We start from the raw sequence: 20462 nt of genomic DNA, 5'->3' as shown, positions 1-20462 counted from the left end.
GAAGAGAAAAATGGGGCTTTTGAAGAATGGCTGCAGAGTAATAGTGTAGAGAAGTATGAAAGATATAGAGAGAAAAATGTGGATGTAAAGCGCAAGGTAAATGAGGCAAAGAGGGCAGCTGACCTGAGGTGGGGTCAGGGATTGGGTCATTCATATGACGAGAATAAGTAGTAGTTTTGGAAAGAAGTGAAGTGAGTAAGGAAGGCTGGTTCAAGAATTGAAGAGACAGTGAAAGATGGAAATGGAAGGTTATTAAAAGGAGAGGAGGCAAGGAAAAGGAGGGCAGAATATTTTGAAAGTTTACTGAATGTTGAGGATAATAGGGAGGCAGATATAATTGCTGTTGCAGGTGTTGAGGTGCCGGTGATGAGATGAGAATGAGAGAGAGATTACAAAAGAGGAAGTGAGGAGAGCACTAGATGAAGAGAGTAGGAAAAGCATCTGGTATGGATGGTGTGAGAGATGAGTTGTTGAAGGAAGGGTGTGTGACTGTACTTGAATGGTTAGTGAGATTCTTTAATATGTGTTTTGTGTTGTCAATGGTAACCAGTAGATTGGGTTTGTACGTGTATTGTACCACTATATAAGGGTAAAGGAGATGTGCATGAGTGTTGTAATTCAAGGGGTATTAGTTTGTTGAGTGTGGTGGGAAAAGTGTATGGTAGAATAATGATTAATAGGATTAAGGATAAAACAGAGAATGCAATCTTAGAAGTACAGGGTGGTTTTACAAGAGGTAGGGGTTGTATGAATCAGATTTTTAGTTAGGCAGATATGCGAGAAATATTTAGCTAAAGGTAAGGAGGTGTATGTTGCGTTTATGGATCTGGAGAAAGCGTACGATAAGAATTGATAGGGAAGCAATGCGGAATGTGATGAGGTTATATGGAGTTGGTGGAAGGTTGTTGCAAGCAGTGAAAAGTTTCCAAAAATGTAGTAAAGCATGTGTTAAGATAGGAAATGAAGGGAGCGATTGGTTTCCGGTGAGAGTGGAGCCGAGACAGGGATGCGTGATGTCACCGTGGTTGTTTAACTTGTATGTTGATGGAGTGGTGAGAGAGGTGAATGCTCGAGTGCTTGGATGAGGATTGAAACTGGTAGACGAGAATGACCATGAATGGGAGGTAAATCAGTTGTTGTTTGCAGATGATACTGTACTGGTTGCAGACACGGAAGAGAAGCTTGGCCGATTAGTGACAATTTGGAAGGGTGTGTGAGAGAAGGAAGTTGAGAGTTAATGTGGGTAAGAATAAGGTTATAAGATGTACGAGAAGGGAGCGTGGTGCGAGGTTGAATGTCATGTTGAATGGAGAGTTACTTGAGGAGGTGGATCAGTTTAAGTACTTGGGGTCTGTTGTTGCAGCAAATGGTGGAGTGGAAGCAGATATACATCAGTCAGTGAATGAAGGATGGAAAGTGTTGGGGGCAGTTAAGGGAGTAGTAAAAAATAGGGCAGTTAAGGGAGTAGTAAAAAATAGAGGGTTGGGCATGAATGTAAAGAGAGTTATGTGTGAGAAAGTGATTGTACTAACTGTGATGTATGGATCGGAGTTGTGGGGAATGAAAGTGGCGAAGAGAGAAATTGAATATGTTTGAGATGAAGTGTCTAAGGAGTATGGCTGGTGTATCTCGAGTAGATAGGGTTAGGAATGAAGTAGTGAGGGTGAGAACGGGTGTAAGAATGAGTTAGCAGCTAGAGTGGATATGAATGTGTTGAGGTGATTTGGCCATGTTGAGAGAATGGATAATGGCTTTCTGCTAAAGAAGGTGATGAATGCAAGAGTTGATGGGAGAAGTACAAGAGGAAGGCCAAGGTTTCGGTGGATGGATGGAGTGAAGGAAGCTCTGGGTAATAGGAGGATAGATGCGAGAGAGGCAAGAGAGCGTGCTAGAAATAGGAATGAATGGCGAGCGATTGCGACGCAGTTCCGGTAGGCTCTGCTGCTCCCTCCAGTGCCTTGGAAGACCGTGGAGGTAGCAGCAGTAGGGGATTCAGCATTATGAAGCTTCATCTGTGGTGGACAACGGGGGAGGGTGGGCTGTGGCACCCCTAGCAGTACCAGCCGAACTCTGTCCAGTCCCTCGTCAGGCTAGGAGGAACGTAGAGAAGAGAGGTCCCCTTTTCTGTTTCATTTATTTGATGTCTGCTAACCCCCAAAATTGGGGGAAGTGCCTTGGTATATGTATGCATGTATGTATGTATGTATTATTATTACTATTATCATTATTATTATTACTATTATCATTATTATTATTACTTGCTAAGCTACAACCCTAGTTGGAAAAGCAGAATACTATGAGCCCAAGGGACCTTACAGGGAAAATAGCCTAGTGAGAAAAAGAAATAAGGAAACAAATTGAATGAGTAGTAGTCAACAATTAAAATACCATAAAATATTACTAAAGTAACATTAAAACATATCTTTCATACATTAACGATATAAAAAAAATGACTTGCCAGCCTGTTCAACATAAAAACATTTGCTGCAAGTTTGAACTTTGAAAAGCTACCAATTAAACTACCAAATTAGAAGATCATTCCACAACTTGGTCACAGCTGGAATAAAATATCCAGAATACTGTGAAGTATCAAGCCTTATGATGGAGAAGGCCTGACAAATAGAATTAACTGCATACCTAGTATTACGAACAAGATAGAACTGCGAGATCTGAATTTGAGGGATGGTCAGAATTATAGAAATCTTAACGAACTAATTGAATGACTGTGCCAGAGATTAATATTTAGATCAGGAATAAGAAATCTAATAGACTGTAAGTTCCTGTCCAACAAATTAAGATGAAAATCAGCAGCTGAAGACCAGACAGAACAATACTCGAAACAAGGTAGAATGAAAGAATTAAAACAATTCTTCAGAATAGATAGACCAGCAAAAATCTTACAAGACTAAATGCCAGAAGCTCATATTGATCCCTCCAGCCAGTAGAGGACTTTTATTCATGTATTGTGAGGAATAGATGAAACCAATTTTAATAGATCAGGTGAATAGACCGAGCCCCAGAAATGATCATGCCAAAAGTTCTATCTTGTACATTATCCCAGACAGAAGGTTTATAGAGGGTCCAAAATGCTGTACATGGTTAATCATGCGAAGAGAAGAATGGATGAAACTCTGAGCAATTGAAAGATTAAGGTCTCCCGACTTTAAAAACACCAATACCAGAAATTTCATCGTGTACTTTCTCCTGCCAGAAGCCCAAAAATACCCAGTTAATGATACTTCCAGTAGACATTCTGGCTTTCCAGACAGAGATCTGTCCACAAACACTGACACAATGTTAACTAAAAGACCAAATTATTTGTATTGGATGAAATTTAAAGAATATTTACTTCATGGTTTTATTTATATTCTTTGTCAACATTCTCTTCACTAAATGATGCAATGATGTTACATTCTAAGGTTTAGAACATCTCATCCATCGCAGTCATTAGTCTTCACTAATTTCACTCGTGTTTCTATCTCAAAATCACTCGTGTTTCTTTCTCAAAATCACAGTTTCTGGAATTCCTTCTTTATCCTCTTACATATACAGTATTTCCTCACAATCCACTCTGGAAGGCAGTTTCCATTGCATCAAAGTGAATTGAAGTGACATCTTTCTCTTGCCAGTCATGGTCAAGAAGCTTAATATTTTTATCTGGATGTTTTGTACCTGTTCTATTCCACGAATGAAGACATAATGGCCATCCTTAATATGAAGTTTCAATACTTTAGTCATACAGTGGCAATGAAGCACAGTTGATCATTTTCACTTGTCTTCAAGATTTTTGCAACTTCTAGGCATTTTTATATATACCGCAGACATATCGAATGACAGATTTCAAAACAATGCCTTCATGCAACACAGATTCCTGCAATGATCTTGTGCTTTTTTCAAGCTTGGACAGTATGCCCGCCTTCCCTCGCCAAGAAATGTAGATGTGCAGTCGCAGCCTGTCATCAAGGCATGACATGCCATAAGAGCACTCAAAACCTGCCGTTTCTTCTAGATATCGAGGTAGCTGTAACATTGGCATGCCTCCTGTTATTTCATACTTTAAAATCCATTATTATCTGTGATTCTGCAGGTAGTTTTTACACCAAACTTGTCAGATGACCTGATGACCATGTTTCCCCCTTCTCTCAGGACATGGTAGCAAATATGGGTATCAGCTTTTTCATGTCAATTTTGGAATTCTTCTGGCTTTTCAACCACTAGCATTTCCATTGCATTTGTTTGAAGCTTAATGCAGTTTCCACCATGTGAAACAAACAGTTTTCACGGCTTCTATCGGAGCATAGCACTCTCTCTTGTTCTCATATCATGAACTTGACAAATTCATCCTTGATCATACCCTTCTTCAACAGTTCACAGCCTTTTTGTCGTGGGTTTTTTTTTTTTCTTGAGATAATTCAGTCCCTCTTTTAGGATGTCCGATGTCCTTGATTAATGGTTGCTGATATTGGTCGAACAGCAGATGTACAGTTGTTTCCTTAGCAGAACAGACTTTAGATATATCCCAAACAATTGTCCCATATGTTGATTTGGTGTGATGAGGAAGTATTTCATGCAGTATAAATCCCCCATCAAAAAACATTGACTGAAATGTGTATTCTTCGACTGATGCTGCATCGATCTTCGACTCCAGAATAATTTTTTTAGGTTTGCTTTATCTGTCTTGGCAGGAGTTCCATCTGTATGTGCAATTGAAAAGGATACCTCTGTTTCTGGATAAGTCAGTTTCTCTAGCAAATCAATATTGCTTTCTTCCATCAGTGATATCTTTTACAGTACATTTCCAAAGGTATCACGAACCAAGTCTACAGCATTCAAAACCTTTTTGTCCTATGTAGGTCTTCTCTCAATATTTCCAGATGAAAAAGTTTTAACCGATACATTTGACTGGTTTCAGAAAATGGGCATCAGCATCTTTCCACTCTTTTATGAACCTCTCCCAAAGTTCAGTACCACACTTTAGACTACTAATCAGATAAGCTGTTATTGAAGTAGCCACTTTACCGGTGGCAATATTGATCAGACCTGCAACTTCAGAATAATACTTCTCAGATGGATTACAAACATTCTTGAATGTGTCAATTAGTGCTTACGTATCTTTGTTGTCTATTAATACTAGACACTTTTGCAGCTGGTTTGCAGGTGTTTCGCCAAATTGGATTTCAGCGAGCGGCTTTTGAGTTCAGAAACTGCGAGACCTCTCTGAATTTAACTTGTACATCATCTTGTAAATGGATCTTCAGAGTTTTTGAAGTGAGTTATACCAGTAGATGTTGATCTTGGTTTACACTTTGTTCCAGTGTCAAGTCATCTAGAGCTCTGGGAACGATTTCTTTATTTTTCTGGCAGAGACTGCTCCAGCCTTCAGTGCGTTTAATGCATCAGGTGACAAATTCTTAAGATTCCGTAGATAGAGATAACCCAAACGAGCATAGTTAGGTCTAATCAGCGCATAAAAACACCTTTACAATATTTGGAAGTATCTTAATGTAGTACATATATACATATACCAAGGCACTTCCCCCAATTTTGGGGGGTAGCCGACATCAACAAATGAAACAAAACAAAAAGGGGACCTCTACTCACTACGTTCCTCCAGCCTAACAAGGGACTCAACCGAGTTCAGCTGGTACTGCTAGGGTGCCACATCCCACCTTCCCACATTATCCACCACAGATGTAGTTTCATAATGCTGAATCCCCTACTGCTGCTACCTCCGCGGTCATCTAAGGCATCGGAGGCAGCAGCAGGGCCTACCGGAACTGCGTCACAATCGCTCGCCATTCATTCCTATTTCTAGCACGCTCTCTTGCCTCTCTCACATCTATCCTCCTATCACCCAGAGCTTCCTTCACTCCATCCATCCACCCAAACCTTGGCCTTCCTCTTGTACTTCTCCCATCAACTCTTGCATTCATCACCTTCTTTAGCAGACAGCCATTTTCCATTCTCTCAACATGGCCAAACCACCTCAACAAATTCATATCCACTCTAGCTGCTAACTCATTTCTTACACCCGTTTTCACTCTCACCAATTCGTTCCTAACCCTATCTACTCGAGATACACCAGCCATACTCCTTAGACACTTCATCTCAAACACATTCAATTTTTGTCTCTCCGTCACTTTCATTCCCCACAACTCCGATCCATACATCACAGTTGGTACAATCACTTTCTCATATAGAACTCTTTTTACATTCATGCCCAACCCTCTATTTTTTACTACTCCCTTAACTGCCCCCAACACTTTGCAACCTTCATTCACTCTCTGACGTACATCTGCTTCCACTCCACCATTTGCTGCAACGACAGACCCCAAGTACTTAAACTGATCCACCTCCTCAAGTAACTCTCCATTCAACGTGACATTCAACCTTGCACCACGCTCCCTTCTCGTACATCTCATAACCTTACTCTTACCCACATTAACTCTCAACTTCCTTCTCTCACACACTCTTCCAAATTCTGTCACTAATCGGCCAAGCTTCTCTTCTGTGTCTGCAACCAGTACAGTATCATCCGCAAACAACTGATTTACCTCCCATTCATGGTCATTCTCGTCTACCAGTTTTAATCCTCGTCCAAGCACTCGAGCATTCACCTCTCTCACCACTCATCAACATACAAGTTAAACAACCACGGTGACATCACACATCCCTGTCTCAGCCCCACTCTCACCGGAAACCAATCACTCACTTTATTTCCTATCCTAACACCTGCTTTACTACCTTTGTAGAAACTTTTCACTGCTTGCAACAACCTTCCACCAACTCCATATAACCTCGTCACATTCCACAGTGCTTCCCTATCAACTCTATCATACGCTTTCTCCAGATCCATAAACGCAACATACACCTCCTTACCTTTAGCTAAATATTTCTCGCATATCTGCCTAACTGTAAAAATCTGATTCATACACCCCTACCTCTTCTAAAACCACCTGTACTTCTAAGATTGCATTCTCTGTTTTATCCTTGATCCTATTAATCATTACTCTACCATACACTTTTCCAACTACGCTTAACAAACTAATACCTCTTGAATTACAACATTCATGCACATCTCCCTTACCCTTACATAGTGGTACAATACATGCACAAACCCAATCTACTGGTACCATTGACAACACAAAACACATATTAAACAATCTCACCAACCATTCAAGTACAGTCACACACCCTTCCTTCAACATCTCAGCTCTCACACCATCCATACTAGACGCTTTTCCTACTCTCGTTTCACCTAGTGCTCTCCTCACTTCATCTATTGTAATCTCTCTCTCATTCTCATCTCCCATCACTGGCACCTCAACACCTGCAACAGCAATTATATCTTCCTCCCTATTATCCTCAACATTCAGTAAACTTTCAAAATATTCCGCCCATCTCTTCCTTGCCTCCTCTCCTTCTAACAACCTTCCATTTCCATCTTTCACTGTCTCTTCAATTCTTGAGCCAGCTTTCCTTACTCTCTTCACTTCTTTCCAAAACTACTTCTTATTCTCTTCATATGAATGACCCAATCCCTGACCCCACCTCAGGTCAGCTGCCCTCTTTGCCTCACGTACCCTGCGCTTTACTTCCACATTTTTCTCTCTATATTTTTCATACTTCTCTACGCTATTACTCTGCAGCCATTCTTCAAAAGCCCTCTTTTTCTCTTCCACTTTTACCTTCACTCCTTCATTCCACCATTCACTGCCCTTCCTCATGCTGCCTCCAACAACCTTCTTTCCACACACATCACTTGCAACATTATTCTGCTTGACAGCCTTTAGTTGTTCCTGATTGAGTTGATTGAAAAGGTAAATATAGTGACCAATATGAAGCTGTCTCACCAAAGTTCCCATACATCATCTGTCTGAAATACTTCTCATATTGTTGCTAAATCAGGTGTAACTCTTCTGTGTCAGAAAAACACTACACATCCTTCGGATTTTGAATGGCTTGACGTTCTCTGATAAGGTCAGTCGAATAATTTTCTGTATAATTACCAAAGAATGTTTATAACGACATTACCTGTAGAGCAGTTGCAGCAATTTGGTGAATGTGTGTGCACCCATTATACATTTTTCACTTTAGAAACCCAGGAAGGGAACCTCCTCAAAATTCTTAATTATGAGTTTCTGGCAGGGGGAAAATACGGGATAAAATTTCTGGTATTGGTGTTTTTAAAATCAAGACAGTTATCATTCAATTTCACCAAGCTTCATCCATTCCTCTCTTCGCATGATTAACCACGTACTTTTGACCCCTAAAACCCTCCTGTCTGGGATAATGTACACGATAGAAGTTCTGGCATGACCATTTCTGGGGCCCAGTCCATTCCGCAGATCTATTAAAAACCCAATACTGTACATGATTAAAATGAATTTTTGGGGGTCTTAATGTAGCCCCCGGGGCTGAAAGTACAGGATACAGCCAGCCAGAAATCCATTTCCCTAAAACATACATCCAGTCCATCAGTTTAGATAATTAAACCCTTTTCCTTTCTCAGCATGATTAAAGTGACCGTAGCTGCCGGTCTATATATACATACTGCCTACTATAGGAGTCAAAAGTGCTAGTCTTGCTGACTGACAGGTGGATCAGCACCAAACATCAGTAATTATAACTACAGTTCCTCAAGCCTTGATAGCTATTCCAGTTTTGCTGCAGTCATACTTTATTTAAGGACGATGGCATACAATCATGTCAAAACAAACTTGTCCTGACAAGACAGTCTGCGGGAAATACACTTTTTATGCATAGTTGAATAGACTGTAAAATCCATCAACTTAGAAGGGATTTGAAATAAAATTCATTGCATTCATGTGTTAATTGTCAAACTTATGGATGTCTTTCCACAGTCAAAACTAGTACTTCTCAAGACACTCGCAGTTTGGTAGCATCCACAATATGTGGAGAGAACGATGTACATAAAATAGTGGATAGGGTTTAGTAAAGTATATGCAAATGTCAGGGATGGTCCAAATCTCTCATAAGCATAAGCTTAACTTACTACTTGGTCAAAGTGCAGGTCTGCATACTTATTTTCTCAGCAAACATCCAATCAAATTACTGTATTTCACATAGAATTTAGAGTTTCAGCAGCACCCCTTCCATATCATATACATTACAAAATCAAAGCCTGTTAAAGGACACACAAATAAAACTCAAGCACATACCTGTCCACCTTTTGAACTAAGATTGCATGGCTGCAAATGTGATATATCAAGGTCATCTACAGTAACAGTAGGGACTTCAGCTGGTGTTTCTGAGGCACAAGATAATTCCTCTTCACCTGTAGCAGAACCAAATTCATCAAGAGACTGCACCTTACAGTCATCAGGGGAAAGGGGACTAAGAGGCTCTTCAGAGGAGGGAAGACTTTCACAAGAAGATGGATCTTCAGGACTTGAAAGAGAGAGTGCTTCCATTTCTCCTTCTGGCAGATCCCTGGTCTCCAAAGGGTCACTGCTAGCACTGATAGCATCTCTTCTCGATTGTATAAGTGCCAATGCTTCAGTGATAAAGCAGGCCTCAGGTTGATCACCCTCTTCTATTAACTGGGCAGTAAGGTCTCTATGTTCTCTATCCAAAATGTGAAGCTTTACCTAGACGAAAACATTATTGAATTTAAATAAATTTCAATTGCAAAATTCAGAACCATAACACTAGATATATAAGAATACATGACGTTTTGAATACGCAACACTCATTATTGAAATTCTAAAAATACTGTACTTAAAACTACACACTGTAAATCCTTTATACCTCTTCCTTCGAAGCCAAAAATAGCTTTGAGTGTGGAGTAGCAGCTGTTACAACACCAATTCTGGGAATATCTTCAATCATCTTTGGAGAAAATGAGGCAGCTGGCATCGGCAAAAGAGAATCTCGTTCTCGCCGCATCAGCTGAAGTTCTATTTCCTCCCCAATGCCAAAGTCCTTATGGCAGATTGCAACAACACTGAAGGGAGAACAATCTATATTGATTAAAATAGCATTTAACAAGGAACGTTGACTTTTGTAACACTTTTAATTCATGAAAACATCCATCACTGTATTCAACATATAAATTTTATTAGTATAGTAACATATACAGTATATAGTTATAACAAGACCATGAAAATATCGTGCAGCATGGATATAACCTATATTGCTAATACCTTTTCAGATCCTCTCTTTCAACAGGTTCATAACATATAGGACACTTTCTCCAGTTTTCATCTGAAAGTGCCAGATAATGTAACATGCAGGGATAACAGTAGATGTGTCCACAGCGGGTTACCTGAAAGTATAAGCATCATTACAAGTAAAATAACTAGACTATCATGTAAGGTCCAACTTATCATAGTGTTTATTAGAATTTACCATTTCAGCAATAGATGAAGAGGTGTCATTAATATTGTAAAGTTATTATTGCAATCAAATGTAAAACTTATGATCTCAGGAGCTAGACATATCTGTTTGTTTACTAAATATTACACCAGATACCAGTCTCATATTAGACAACCAATAGTATTAACCCTACACAACCTATGGGGATCAACATCATTAGTACAGCGGTAATATTATTGCCTTGCATTCGCAAGGACAGCTGATAGTCCCCTGCCTCAGCCTGATAGTTTAGGGGGCATAACTCAGTAACATTTTCATAAATAATTTGGGGTTACTTCAACCTGCTTTATTTTTCAAACAATTCTGCTTTTTTTTTTCAAACAATTTAAAGAGAATTCTGTTCTAAAAGTTGCACTTAGAGAAATTTTCTTAGCTTACTTAATTTTTTTATATGTATTATTTTATCATTGTATAAAAGTCACTTTCAAAGGTGACTATTTTTCATAAGGATGTTTTAGTTTTTCTGAGAAGTGAATGTACAGATTGTAAGCTATAAAATTCCCTATACTGTATTTTCGTTTGAAAGAAAAAATCGATCGGTATTCATGAAAGTAGAAGGAATTTTTCTCCAAAAATTTCCTGTTTTGAAAAATTGGACTTGGTTTTTTTAGTGGATTGGTTTATTACACAGTACTTTAGTATGCATAAGTAAGAGTTTTTAACAGTAATTTTCCTCACCACTTTCTCATAAGAACCTATTCATACTTAAGGTTATTCACTAAGCAATGGTGAGGCCCTTCCCTCAAATTCAGATATACATATGCTACTTGTGCCAATACTTCTCTATACTAGTATTGTACTCTGCTGACATTCTCCAAATACCTCCTCCTTTCTCTTTCACCTTCACCTTTACTCCCTCATTCCACAACTCGTTACCTTTCCTCATACTACCTACAACAATCCTCTAACCACTCTTTACTTGCAAGCTTAGCAAAATTTCCTTTAACTAGCTTCCACTCCTAGACCACCAGTCTCTAACTTCCACCCTGAAAAATGGGAAGTAAAAGGGAAAGTGACCGAGGCAGAGGGGGTTGCTGAATGGAGGTGAGGTCAGGGATTGGGTGGTTCATATGAAGAGATTAAGTAGAAGTTTTGGAAAAAAGTGAAGAGTAAGAAGGGTGGATCGAGGAGTGAAGAAACAGTAAAAGATGAAAACGGAAGGTTGTTGAAAGGAAAGGAGGCAAGAACAAGATGGGATGAATTTTTTTGAATGGTTGCTGAATGTTGAGAATGATAGAGATGCAGATATAATTGCTGTGGCAGGTATTAAGGTGTCAGTGATGGAGGATGAGAATGAGATTACAAGAGAGGAAGTGAAGAGAGCAGGTATGGATGGTGTGAGGACAGATTTTATCAACTCTTTACTAGCTCCCTTTTACATCCCCCCCCCTTTTGGCTACAACTAATTTTCCTTCCACTAAAAAATGATCAGACATACTGTTTGCCATACCCCTAAACACGTGCAAGTCTTTCAATCTTCCAAACATTTTTTTAGTCATCAACACAATCCATTGACGCCCTTTCTACCAGTCTTCCATTTGACACTCTTACCCATGTATACGTGTTTTTATCTTTCTTTTTGAAAAAGCTAGAACATATCACCATCTCTTGCTTGACACATATCTACCAGTCTCTCACCACTCTCATTTTCACCTGGTACGCCATACTTCCCAATGACACCTTCTACCTCTCCAGTGCCCAATCTAGCATTTAAGTCACCCATGACAACTACATAATTCCTTCTACCCAGTCCTCCTACACACCTAGTTAATTCATTCCAGAACCCATTCCGCTCTTCTTCACTTTTCTCACAACCTGGCACATACGCACTAACAAAAGCCCAACATTCCCTACCCAACCTAACCCTTACCCACATTAACCTAGATGATATCTCCTTCCATTCCACTACTTCACCTGTCATCCATTCACTCAGATATAAAGCCACACCCTCTCTTGCTCTTGCCCTTTCAATCCCAGGCACTACCAGTCACTTCACCAAACATCACTTCACCCTTCCCTTTTATCTTCGTCTCACAAAAAGCCAATATATCCATCCTTCTATTCCAGAACATTCTTCCAATCTCACATCTTTTACTCTCTATTGTACTACATTCATGCATATTCAGACACCCCAAAACTAGAGTGCGGGGAGCAGTCACTCTCCCCAAGCTCCAACTCTTCGATGTCTCACAGGAGTATATAATACAGGAGAGGGGGTTCCCAGCCCCGTCGTCCCGTCCCTTTTAGTCGCCTCTTACGACACTTAGGGATACGTTGGCGCTATTCTAATTTTTTTTTATGACCCCCCCCCAGGCACAGGGGGCATAAAATAGTGTCAATTATAATATACAAATAATACTCTAGAGCAGTGGTTCCCAACCTTTTTTCTGTCATTTCCCCCCTGCACCCAGTTCAACCATCCAGATTTCCCCCTTCATGCCCCACCCAGCCCTCATGTCCACTCGCCTGCCTCAGAAATAGGCATGACACTCCAATTCTCCCCTTGAATATAATGTCTTTGAGAACTGATATGATCATATCACAATTGAATGGCTAACAACAAATTGCCGCCCGTACTATGAGGACATTTTCCGCTTGTTTTAGTTAGTAGGTAGTGTAATTATTTCCCCCTGGAAGCTTCAAATTTCCCCCCCAGGGGGAAATTTCCCCCAGGTTGGGAACCACTGCTCTAGAGACCATGGCATTCAAGGATGGTTCTTATTAGTCTATTAGCTATAATCTTTAAAATTAAAATAACCAAGTTTCTTTGATTTAATGACAGATTTGAGTAAACAGCAAGAAGCTATATAAATAAATCATAAAACAAACATGCAATTGAGGCTATACACTTAGAAGTTCATGGAATTTCAGCTTTGCATATAGCATTTCAATCATATATTAAAATCAACTTATAAATCACAAATTTTAAGTAATTTGTATTTTTCCTAACAATACTTACCGAAGAAACACTTTATAGGAGATTACTGGTAACTCCTCTCCGACGACCAGATTTTTACGTAGTTTCCCCCTACTTCCATGTTCTATACTGTCCTGAATAACGGGAAATAACATGACCTGGGGGCATTGCCCGGGCAGGTCGCCCGTCTTTGAGAAGCTCTCTCCAGTAAGTTTTATGTAATGAACAATACCACGAGGTCAGTGGGGCACTGCGGGGACGGTTGGGGGGGGCCCTAAACTGAAAGTGTTTCTTCGGTAAGTATTGTTAGGAAAAATACAAATTACTTAAAATTTGTGATTTGTTCCGACACAGACTTACCTCGAAACACTTTATAGGAGACTTACACCTTAGGAGGGGGGAGTGCCCTTTAGCCCTGACCCCGATGGACAGTAGGGAAAACTACGTAAAAGACTCATTAAGTGTGATATAACACTTACCCTTCTGCAATATCTTCGTTGTACTTGATATGGCGAATTTTCGTCTTGTGTAATGAGCGATATTTCTTGATGACGACTGACGGTACGAGAAAGTTAGAAAAGGGGGGAAAATAGAACTCGGCTCCTTGTGTCTAGATACTTTATGTTTCGCGATTGAGCCTGGGGCTTGAGCCGTCAAACCGAATGCAGGGCTGAGATGACCGGCCCGATAGAAAACCCGTCTAGAGACTTTCTCGTACAGTCCTTGAGATAATGTGCGGTGAAGGTCGACTGGTTGGACCAAGTTCCCGCTCGAAGAACCTGCGCTACTGACATGTTCTTTTCGAACGTTAGAGAGGTGCTAATGCCCCGAACATCGTGAGCTCTGGGTTTCCCCGGTGTAGGAAGACCTTGTTTTAAGTAGGCTTGCGTGATCACTTTCCTGAGCCAGAACGAAACCGTATTTTTGGATATGTTTTTCTTTATTTTTCCCCATGAGACGAAGAGATTCTTGATAGACGGGCGGAGGTTTGCCGTTCTCTTAAGGTATTTCCTAATAGTCCTGACCGGGCATAATTTTAGGTCCTCCGGGTTTCCTTTATTCGGGATTGCCGGAATCGAAAAACTCTCAAACCTCGGATCCCACACCGAGGGGTTCTGAGTCTTGGCGACGAAGGATGTGACAAACTTAAAGGTTACTTCCTTCCATCCCCTAGTGTGTTCCACCTCGAATGACAGTCCGTGTAGCTTGCCCACCCTCTTAGCCGAGGCTAATGCTAGCAAGAAGACCGCCTTGAGCGTGAGATTCTTGTCATCAATGTCCTTTAAGGGCTCGAATGGTGGTTTCCGTAACATATCTAGGACTCGCGCTAAGTCCCAACTCGGGATTCTAGGGGCGGAAGAGGGGCATGATTGTTCGAACGCTCTGATAAGCATGGAGATATGCCTGGAGGAGCCGAGATCTATGCCCTTGAGAAGAAAGACTTGACCCAGAGCCGCCCGAACTCCCTTGATCGCTGGAACTGACATGTCTAACTTGTCCCTGAGATAAACCATGAAGTCGGCTATCACGGGCACTGACGCTTCCAAGGGCTCTATCTTCATGTCCCTGCACCACTTCACGAATACCGCCCACTTAGACTGGTAGACGGCTGTGGATGATTTCCTCAGGTATAGCGACATCCTCCTGGCTGTCTTGCCGGAGTACCCTTGCTTCTTCAGGAGCCGCTGGATAATCTCCAGGCGTGAAGACGAAGGGCTTGCGGGTTTCTGTGAAACCGCTGAAAGTGAGGTTGTTTTAATAGGTCTGACCTGCCGGGTAGAGGCCAAGGAGGTAGGACGGTGAGGTTCCTTAGGTCCGCGAACCATTCTCTCTCCGGCCACCAAGGCGCTACCAAAGTCATCCTTAGGTTGGTTGCTGCCCTTACTCTGTTGAGGACCTGCCTTATCAGGGAGAAGGGGGGGAAGGCGTACACGTCCAGTCCGTCCCACTTGTGCTGAAAGGAGTCTTCCATTGCCGCCTTCGGATCTGGGACGGGAGAACAAAATACGGGGAGTTGCGCGTTCAACCTTGTTGCAAACAGATCCATTACCGGAGATCCCCACATCTGTATAATGTAGCTTGCCACTTGTGGGTGTAGGGACCATTCTGTTGCTACCACTTGCCCCACTCTGCTGAGGCCGTCTGCTAGGACGTTGTTCTTCCCTGGAATGAACCTTGCCGTCAGGATGACGTCCTTCTGTTCCGCCCATTTTAGGATTTGAAAGGCTAGTTCGCACAACTCTTTTGATCTCAGTCCCCCCTCCTTCTTCACGTAAGCCACCACCGTTGCATTGTCTGACATTAGGGCCACCGAATGCCCTCTCATGTCCTCCTCGAAGTGGTTGCAGGCTTCTTGGACCGCTCTCATTTCCAGGATATTTATGTGTAGGGATTTCTCCCCCTCTGACCACGCCCCCTTTGCTGTCTTTTCCCGGAGATGGGCTCCCCACCCGTCCTTCGATGCGTCCGTGAAGAGAAGAACCTCCGGAGGTTGGGAGGACAGTGGCATCCCCCTTAGGGTGTTCGACCGATCCTGCCACCATTCCAAGGCCTTCCTGGACTCCTGAAGGAGAGGAACCACAATGTCCGGGGAACTTTTCTGGTTCCAATGTTCTTTCAGGTTCCATTGAACCACCCTTAAGTTCTGTCTCCCGTGAGGTACCAGCTTCTCTAGGGACACCAGGTGCCCTACCAACCTTTGCCAATCCTGCGCTCTTCTGGGGCGACCCAGAAGGAAGGGCCGGAGCACTCGATCCAGGTTGTCCAGCCTTTCCGTGGTTGGGAATGCCTTGACCTGTAACGAATCCAGGACCATTCCAAGGTACGTCCTCCTGTTGGATGGGGTTAGCTGTGATTTCTCCAAGTTGACCACGATGCCCAGGGTCTTGCACAATTGAAGAAGATCTTCGCCCTGTTGTTTCAAGTCTTCCTTTGAGGATGAAAGGAGTAACCAGTCGTCCAGGTACCTGATGAGTCGAATGCCCCGTTCGTGGGCCCATATGGAGACCGTCGTAAAGACCCTCGTGAATGCCTGGGGGGCTGTTGAAAGACCGAAGCATAGGGCCTTGAATTGTAACACCTGGGTACCCCACTTGACCCGGAGAAACTTCCTGCTCGACGGATGAATGGGCACTTGGAAGTAGGCGTCCTTGAGGTCTATAGAAATCATAAAGTCGCCCTCTCTCAAGGACGCCATGACCGTTCTTGGAGTGTCCATTTTGAAGGTCACTTTCCTGAGAAACCTGTTGAGGGCTGACAGGTCTATTACAGGTCTCCACCCTCCTGTCGCTTTTTCCACTAGGAACAGGCGGCTGTAGAACCCCGGACCCGGGAATGTCACTGTTTCTAAAGCTCCCTTCTGCAGCAACGTCTTGACTTCTTCGTCCAACGCTGCCCTCTTCGTCAGGTCCTTGGGCACCAACCAGTCTGCCTGCGTTGCTGGAACTAGGGGGGGTGTCTCTTCCATGAAGGGGATCCTGTAGCCCTCCTTTAGTACTGTAACTGTCCACGGATCTGCTCCGTGGAGCTTCCATGCTTGCCAAGTGAGTCTGAGGCATCCCCCTACCTGAGGCTTGGGCAGGGGAGGCGGGCCTCCCATCTTATCTCCTACGGGAAGAACGGCCTGTTCTCCCCCTTCTGGAGGAGTAGAAAGAAGACCTATACTTTGGGGGGTTAGAAGATGAACCTCTTCGGGGGGGAACCACAGAGGAAGACCACTGTCCTGACGAGGGTTCCCTCCTTCCTTGAGTTGGTGTGGTACGCGCGGCCATGGGTGCTTCTGTCACTGGCCTCCTGAAGATGGAGCGGCGTGCCGTCTGTGGCTTCAGGGTAGGTAGCTCCCTCTTTTTGGCCAACTTCTCCACGACCTCTTCCGCCTTCTTCGTCGGAATAAGCTGCTCCCCCCAGACGGAGCAGGTCTTCAAGGCTTTAGCTTCCCTGTCAGGAATCTTAATGGGAAGGTTCTTGACTAGGGCGTCTCTTCTCCGGAGAATCCAGTTTGCGGAGAGCGCCAAAGACTGAAAGGTCAGGAATTTAAGGGCGCGGCTACCTGACCCCAGCAACTCATTCAGAGCCTCCCGTTTTGCAGGTTCCATGGAGTCTGTAGGAATCTGGGTGCCTACTAGGGTGGTGGCCCACCAATCCAGCCAGGAGGCCACATTAACTAAGTCCTTGGACATCTCCTCCATCATTGCCGACTCGGAAGGGGAGAAGAAGGTAGATGCTGCCGATGCCCTCCCGTCGGAGATGCCCTGGCACAGGATGTCTATGGTTTCCTCGGTCTTGCACGCACCAGTCGGCCTATTTTCTAAAGAGTAGTATTTCGTCTGCGACTTCAAACCCTGTAGGAGCTTTGCTGAGCTGTGACCCCTGCAGGAGTCGCTATTGCGGGATATGACCTTATCAATGTGAGTCTTTCCAATCCCCACGTTACTGGCCTCGGGAAGAGAGAGAGAGGACTTTTTCTGGGCAGGGACCGCTATGAACTTGTTCAGGCCTGAAGTCCAGGGTTCTTCCTCTTGAGTGGCGGGTTCTATAAGGTTGTTATAACCCCTAATTAAGGCAAGGACTCTCCTGTACGCCGAGTCCTCCGTCACCGCCGACTCGCCCTCCCCTCCTTCCGACCGACGGGGCGAATCGTGATCTCGGTCTCTGCCGTGATGGCGGGGTCCACGGTTCCCTTTACCTTCGACGTCCGCCGTCCCTCTCCTCTTCGTGGCCTTTTTCGGTGAAACGGTGTCCTCCGTGAGATAGTTCGACGGAGGTGTCCTTCCCCTTCTGGGGTCTCGATGGGGAGACCTGTCAAGGCTGCCCGGCCTAGACGACGGCCCCCTGCGCTGGGCGGGATAAACGTCTCCAGGACGGGTCTTAGGCCTGCAAGATGTAGCCCTTCGCTCATCTGGTGATTCCCTGACGCAGCACGTGGAGGTCCTTCTAGGGGGACTGTCTCCTGCCCGCTCATGTGTCGAACCAATAGGCTTGGAAAAGACTTTAAAGTTGTTCTCTGGGACGAACACCCACGTCCCTTTCGGAGAGACTGGTCTCCTGCTTTTGGGTGTAGGGGAACGGGGACTCATCCTGTCCCGAGATCCTGTGGGAGACCGCGAAGGGGAGTTCCTCCGCACAGACCAACCTCGTTTCCACGTCCCTACTGGGGGGGTTGTTCTCCTGCTTTTGGGAGGAGGGGAACTGGGACTCACCCTGTCCCGAGATCTTGTGGGAGACCGCAAAGGGGAGTTCCTCCGCACCGACCGATCTCGTTTCCTCCTCTGTCGTCTCCTCCGTTCACTGCTTGACGAATCCGAAGAGTCACGTCCTGACGAGAAAGACTGACCCCCGTATCGTGACCTAGCACGTGACTGCGTTTTCTTGGGGCTACGCCGTACCCCTGACGGAGAAGGAATGGGGAGACTCTCCTGTAGCGAAGTCTTCGGCGGCAACCATCCCGACGGGCCCGCCAAACCGGGGAAGGCCTCGCCAAGGCCTTCCTCCATGTCCAGTGGGGACCTCATCGGAGTCCTCGGCACGTCCCAAGCCAATGGATCTTCTTGCGGGGACTCCTCTCTGCCGACGCCACCACTCGTCGCTGATGCCCCTGGAACTTCCACCCAGGAACCTGACGAAGAAAAAGGGACACTATTAGACCACATGGGGTCCCCCGACGAGACGTGGCCCTTATGAGAGAGAGCCACGTCCCCCGGACCCCCACTACACTCACTTACGGTCGCCTGACTTGCCTTGGCCAACGAAGGACCGCCCACAAATTCCCTCTCTTGGGAAAGAGGAGCCAACTGCATGTTCTCCCTGGACTTACCTCGCCCCTTACTTAGGGTAGGGGAAGGCGGATGTACCCTACCTGACCCTTCTCCTGCTGAAGTCGCAGGGGAAGAAACGCTAGTCTTCCTAGGGGACTTCTTCGATGCCTTCTTTTTGGTACGGAATTTTATCCACTGGACCTCGGGCCAATCGGCACATTCGGAACACTTATCCGACGGCGAACAAGCTTTACCCCTACACGAGGTACACAACGTATGCGGGTCAACCTCGGGCTTAGACAGAAAAGCCCCGCATGATCTACCGGCCCTAGGCCCAGGACAACGGCGAACGCGTTCCATAACGCAACACAAAGGGCCGTAGACACAAGCAAGCCACAAAGGAAAAGCACTAAAACACTAGGGAAGCACAAGGGAGCGAAATCTAAAGCACGTAGTAAAAGCACTAAACACACACTGAGATCCCGATCACGTGGAACCAAACACAAAGGGAATCGCACGGAGTATGAGGAGCTTCGTGAAGCACGTGTGTTCACGAACCGACCAGAAAACTTACTGGAGAGAGCTTCTCAAAGACGGGCGACCTGCCCGGGCAATGCCCCCAGGTCATGTTATTTCCCGTTATTCAGGACAGTATAGAACATGGAAGTAGGGGGAAACTACGTAAAAATCTGGTCGTCGGAGAGGAGTTACCAGTAATCTCCTATAAAGTGTTTCGAGGTAAGTCTCTGTGTCGGAACAACTAATAATTAAGGACTAATTTCGAAAATGTTAAGAGAAACAAAATTTCTTTACCGATTTAACTCTTATTCTATTGAAGACTGAATAAATGTTTATTTTTCTCCGACTGTTTTTGGAAAATGTTTTCAATAATTCTCTCTTCCTTTTCTTTTTCAACTGTTTCATATGCATTTCCTTCTGCAGTTATCTCTTCATTTATTATTGCTTGTCTTGGTAATCTATTTTTAATTTTAGAGCTGGTTAGGGGTGCCAATATTGTCAGTACTGTATTCACAATGCTTATGTTGAGCAACTATATTGTCAGAAACTTATTATTGGTTACTTCAAAGGAACTTGGCAACTTTATATATAATTCAGAACAAGAAAAATTGATAGGCCTAATAAAAATCAAATCTTTCTTGTCAAGGACAAGGCCAATTTCAGAATTATTCTGAAACTCAAAGCATTTAGGAAAAGAGAATTAAGAACATATTGAATTAATCAACAAATTGATAAGTTTACTTCCATGTCGGAGGTAACTTTGGTGTGGTTTTATATAGTGTATGTAGATGCTTAACATAAACATAGTTAATACTAACGATCTTGGCACCCACAACCCGCTCTAACATTATAAAATAAATTACAAATACAAACAA

At 43.7% G+C, this 20462-nt stretch overlaps 1 protein-coding gene across 1 annotated transcript in view; it reads right to left on the bottom strand.

The window, feature by feature from the left end:
- The window catches only part of LOC137638419 (E3 ubiquitin-protein ligase RNF10), a 93146-nt gene that overhangs the window by 43423 nt on the left and 29261 nt on the right, over positions 1-20462 (bottom strand). Inside the window, exons 5-7 of the mRNA XM_068370471.1 lie at positions 10167-10288; positions 9772-9967; positions 9183-9611 (exon numbers count right to left, since the gene is read on the bottom strand). Coding sequence (XP_068226572.1) covers positions 9183-9611; positions 9772-9967; positions 10167-10288 — 747 coding nt within the window. The remainder of the gene's footprint in view (positions 1-9182; positions 9612-9771; positions 9968-10166; positions 10289-20462) is intronic.

Source organism: Palaemon carinicauda, chromosome 3 (genome assembly GCF_036898095.1).
Source record: "Palaemon carinicauda isolate YSFRI2023 chromosome 3, ASM3689809v2, whole genome shotgun sequence".
Classification (NCBI taxonomy): domain Eukaryota; kingdom Metazoa; phylum Arthropoda; class Malacostraca; order Decapoda; family Palaemonidae; genus Palaemon; species Palaemon carinicauda.
The sequence above is the reverse complement of the archived record's forward strand: the minus strand, read 5'-3'. Positions and strand labels throughout refer to the sequence as shown.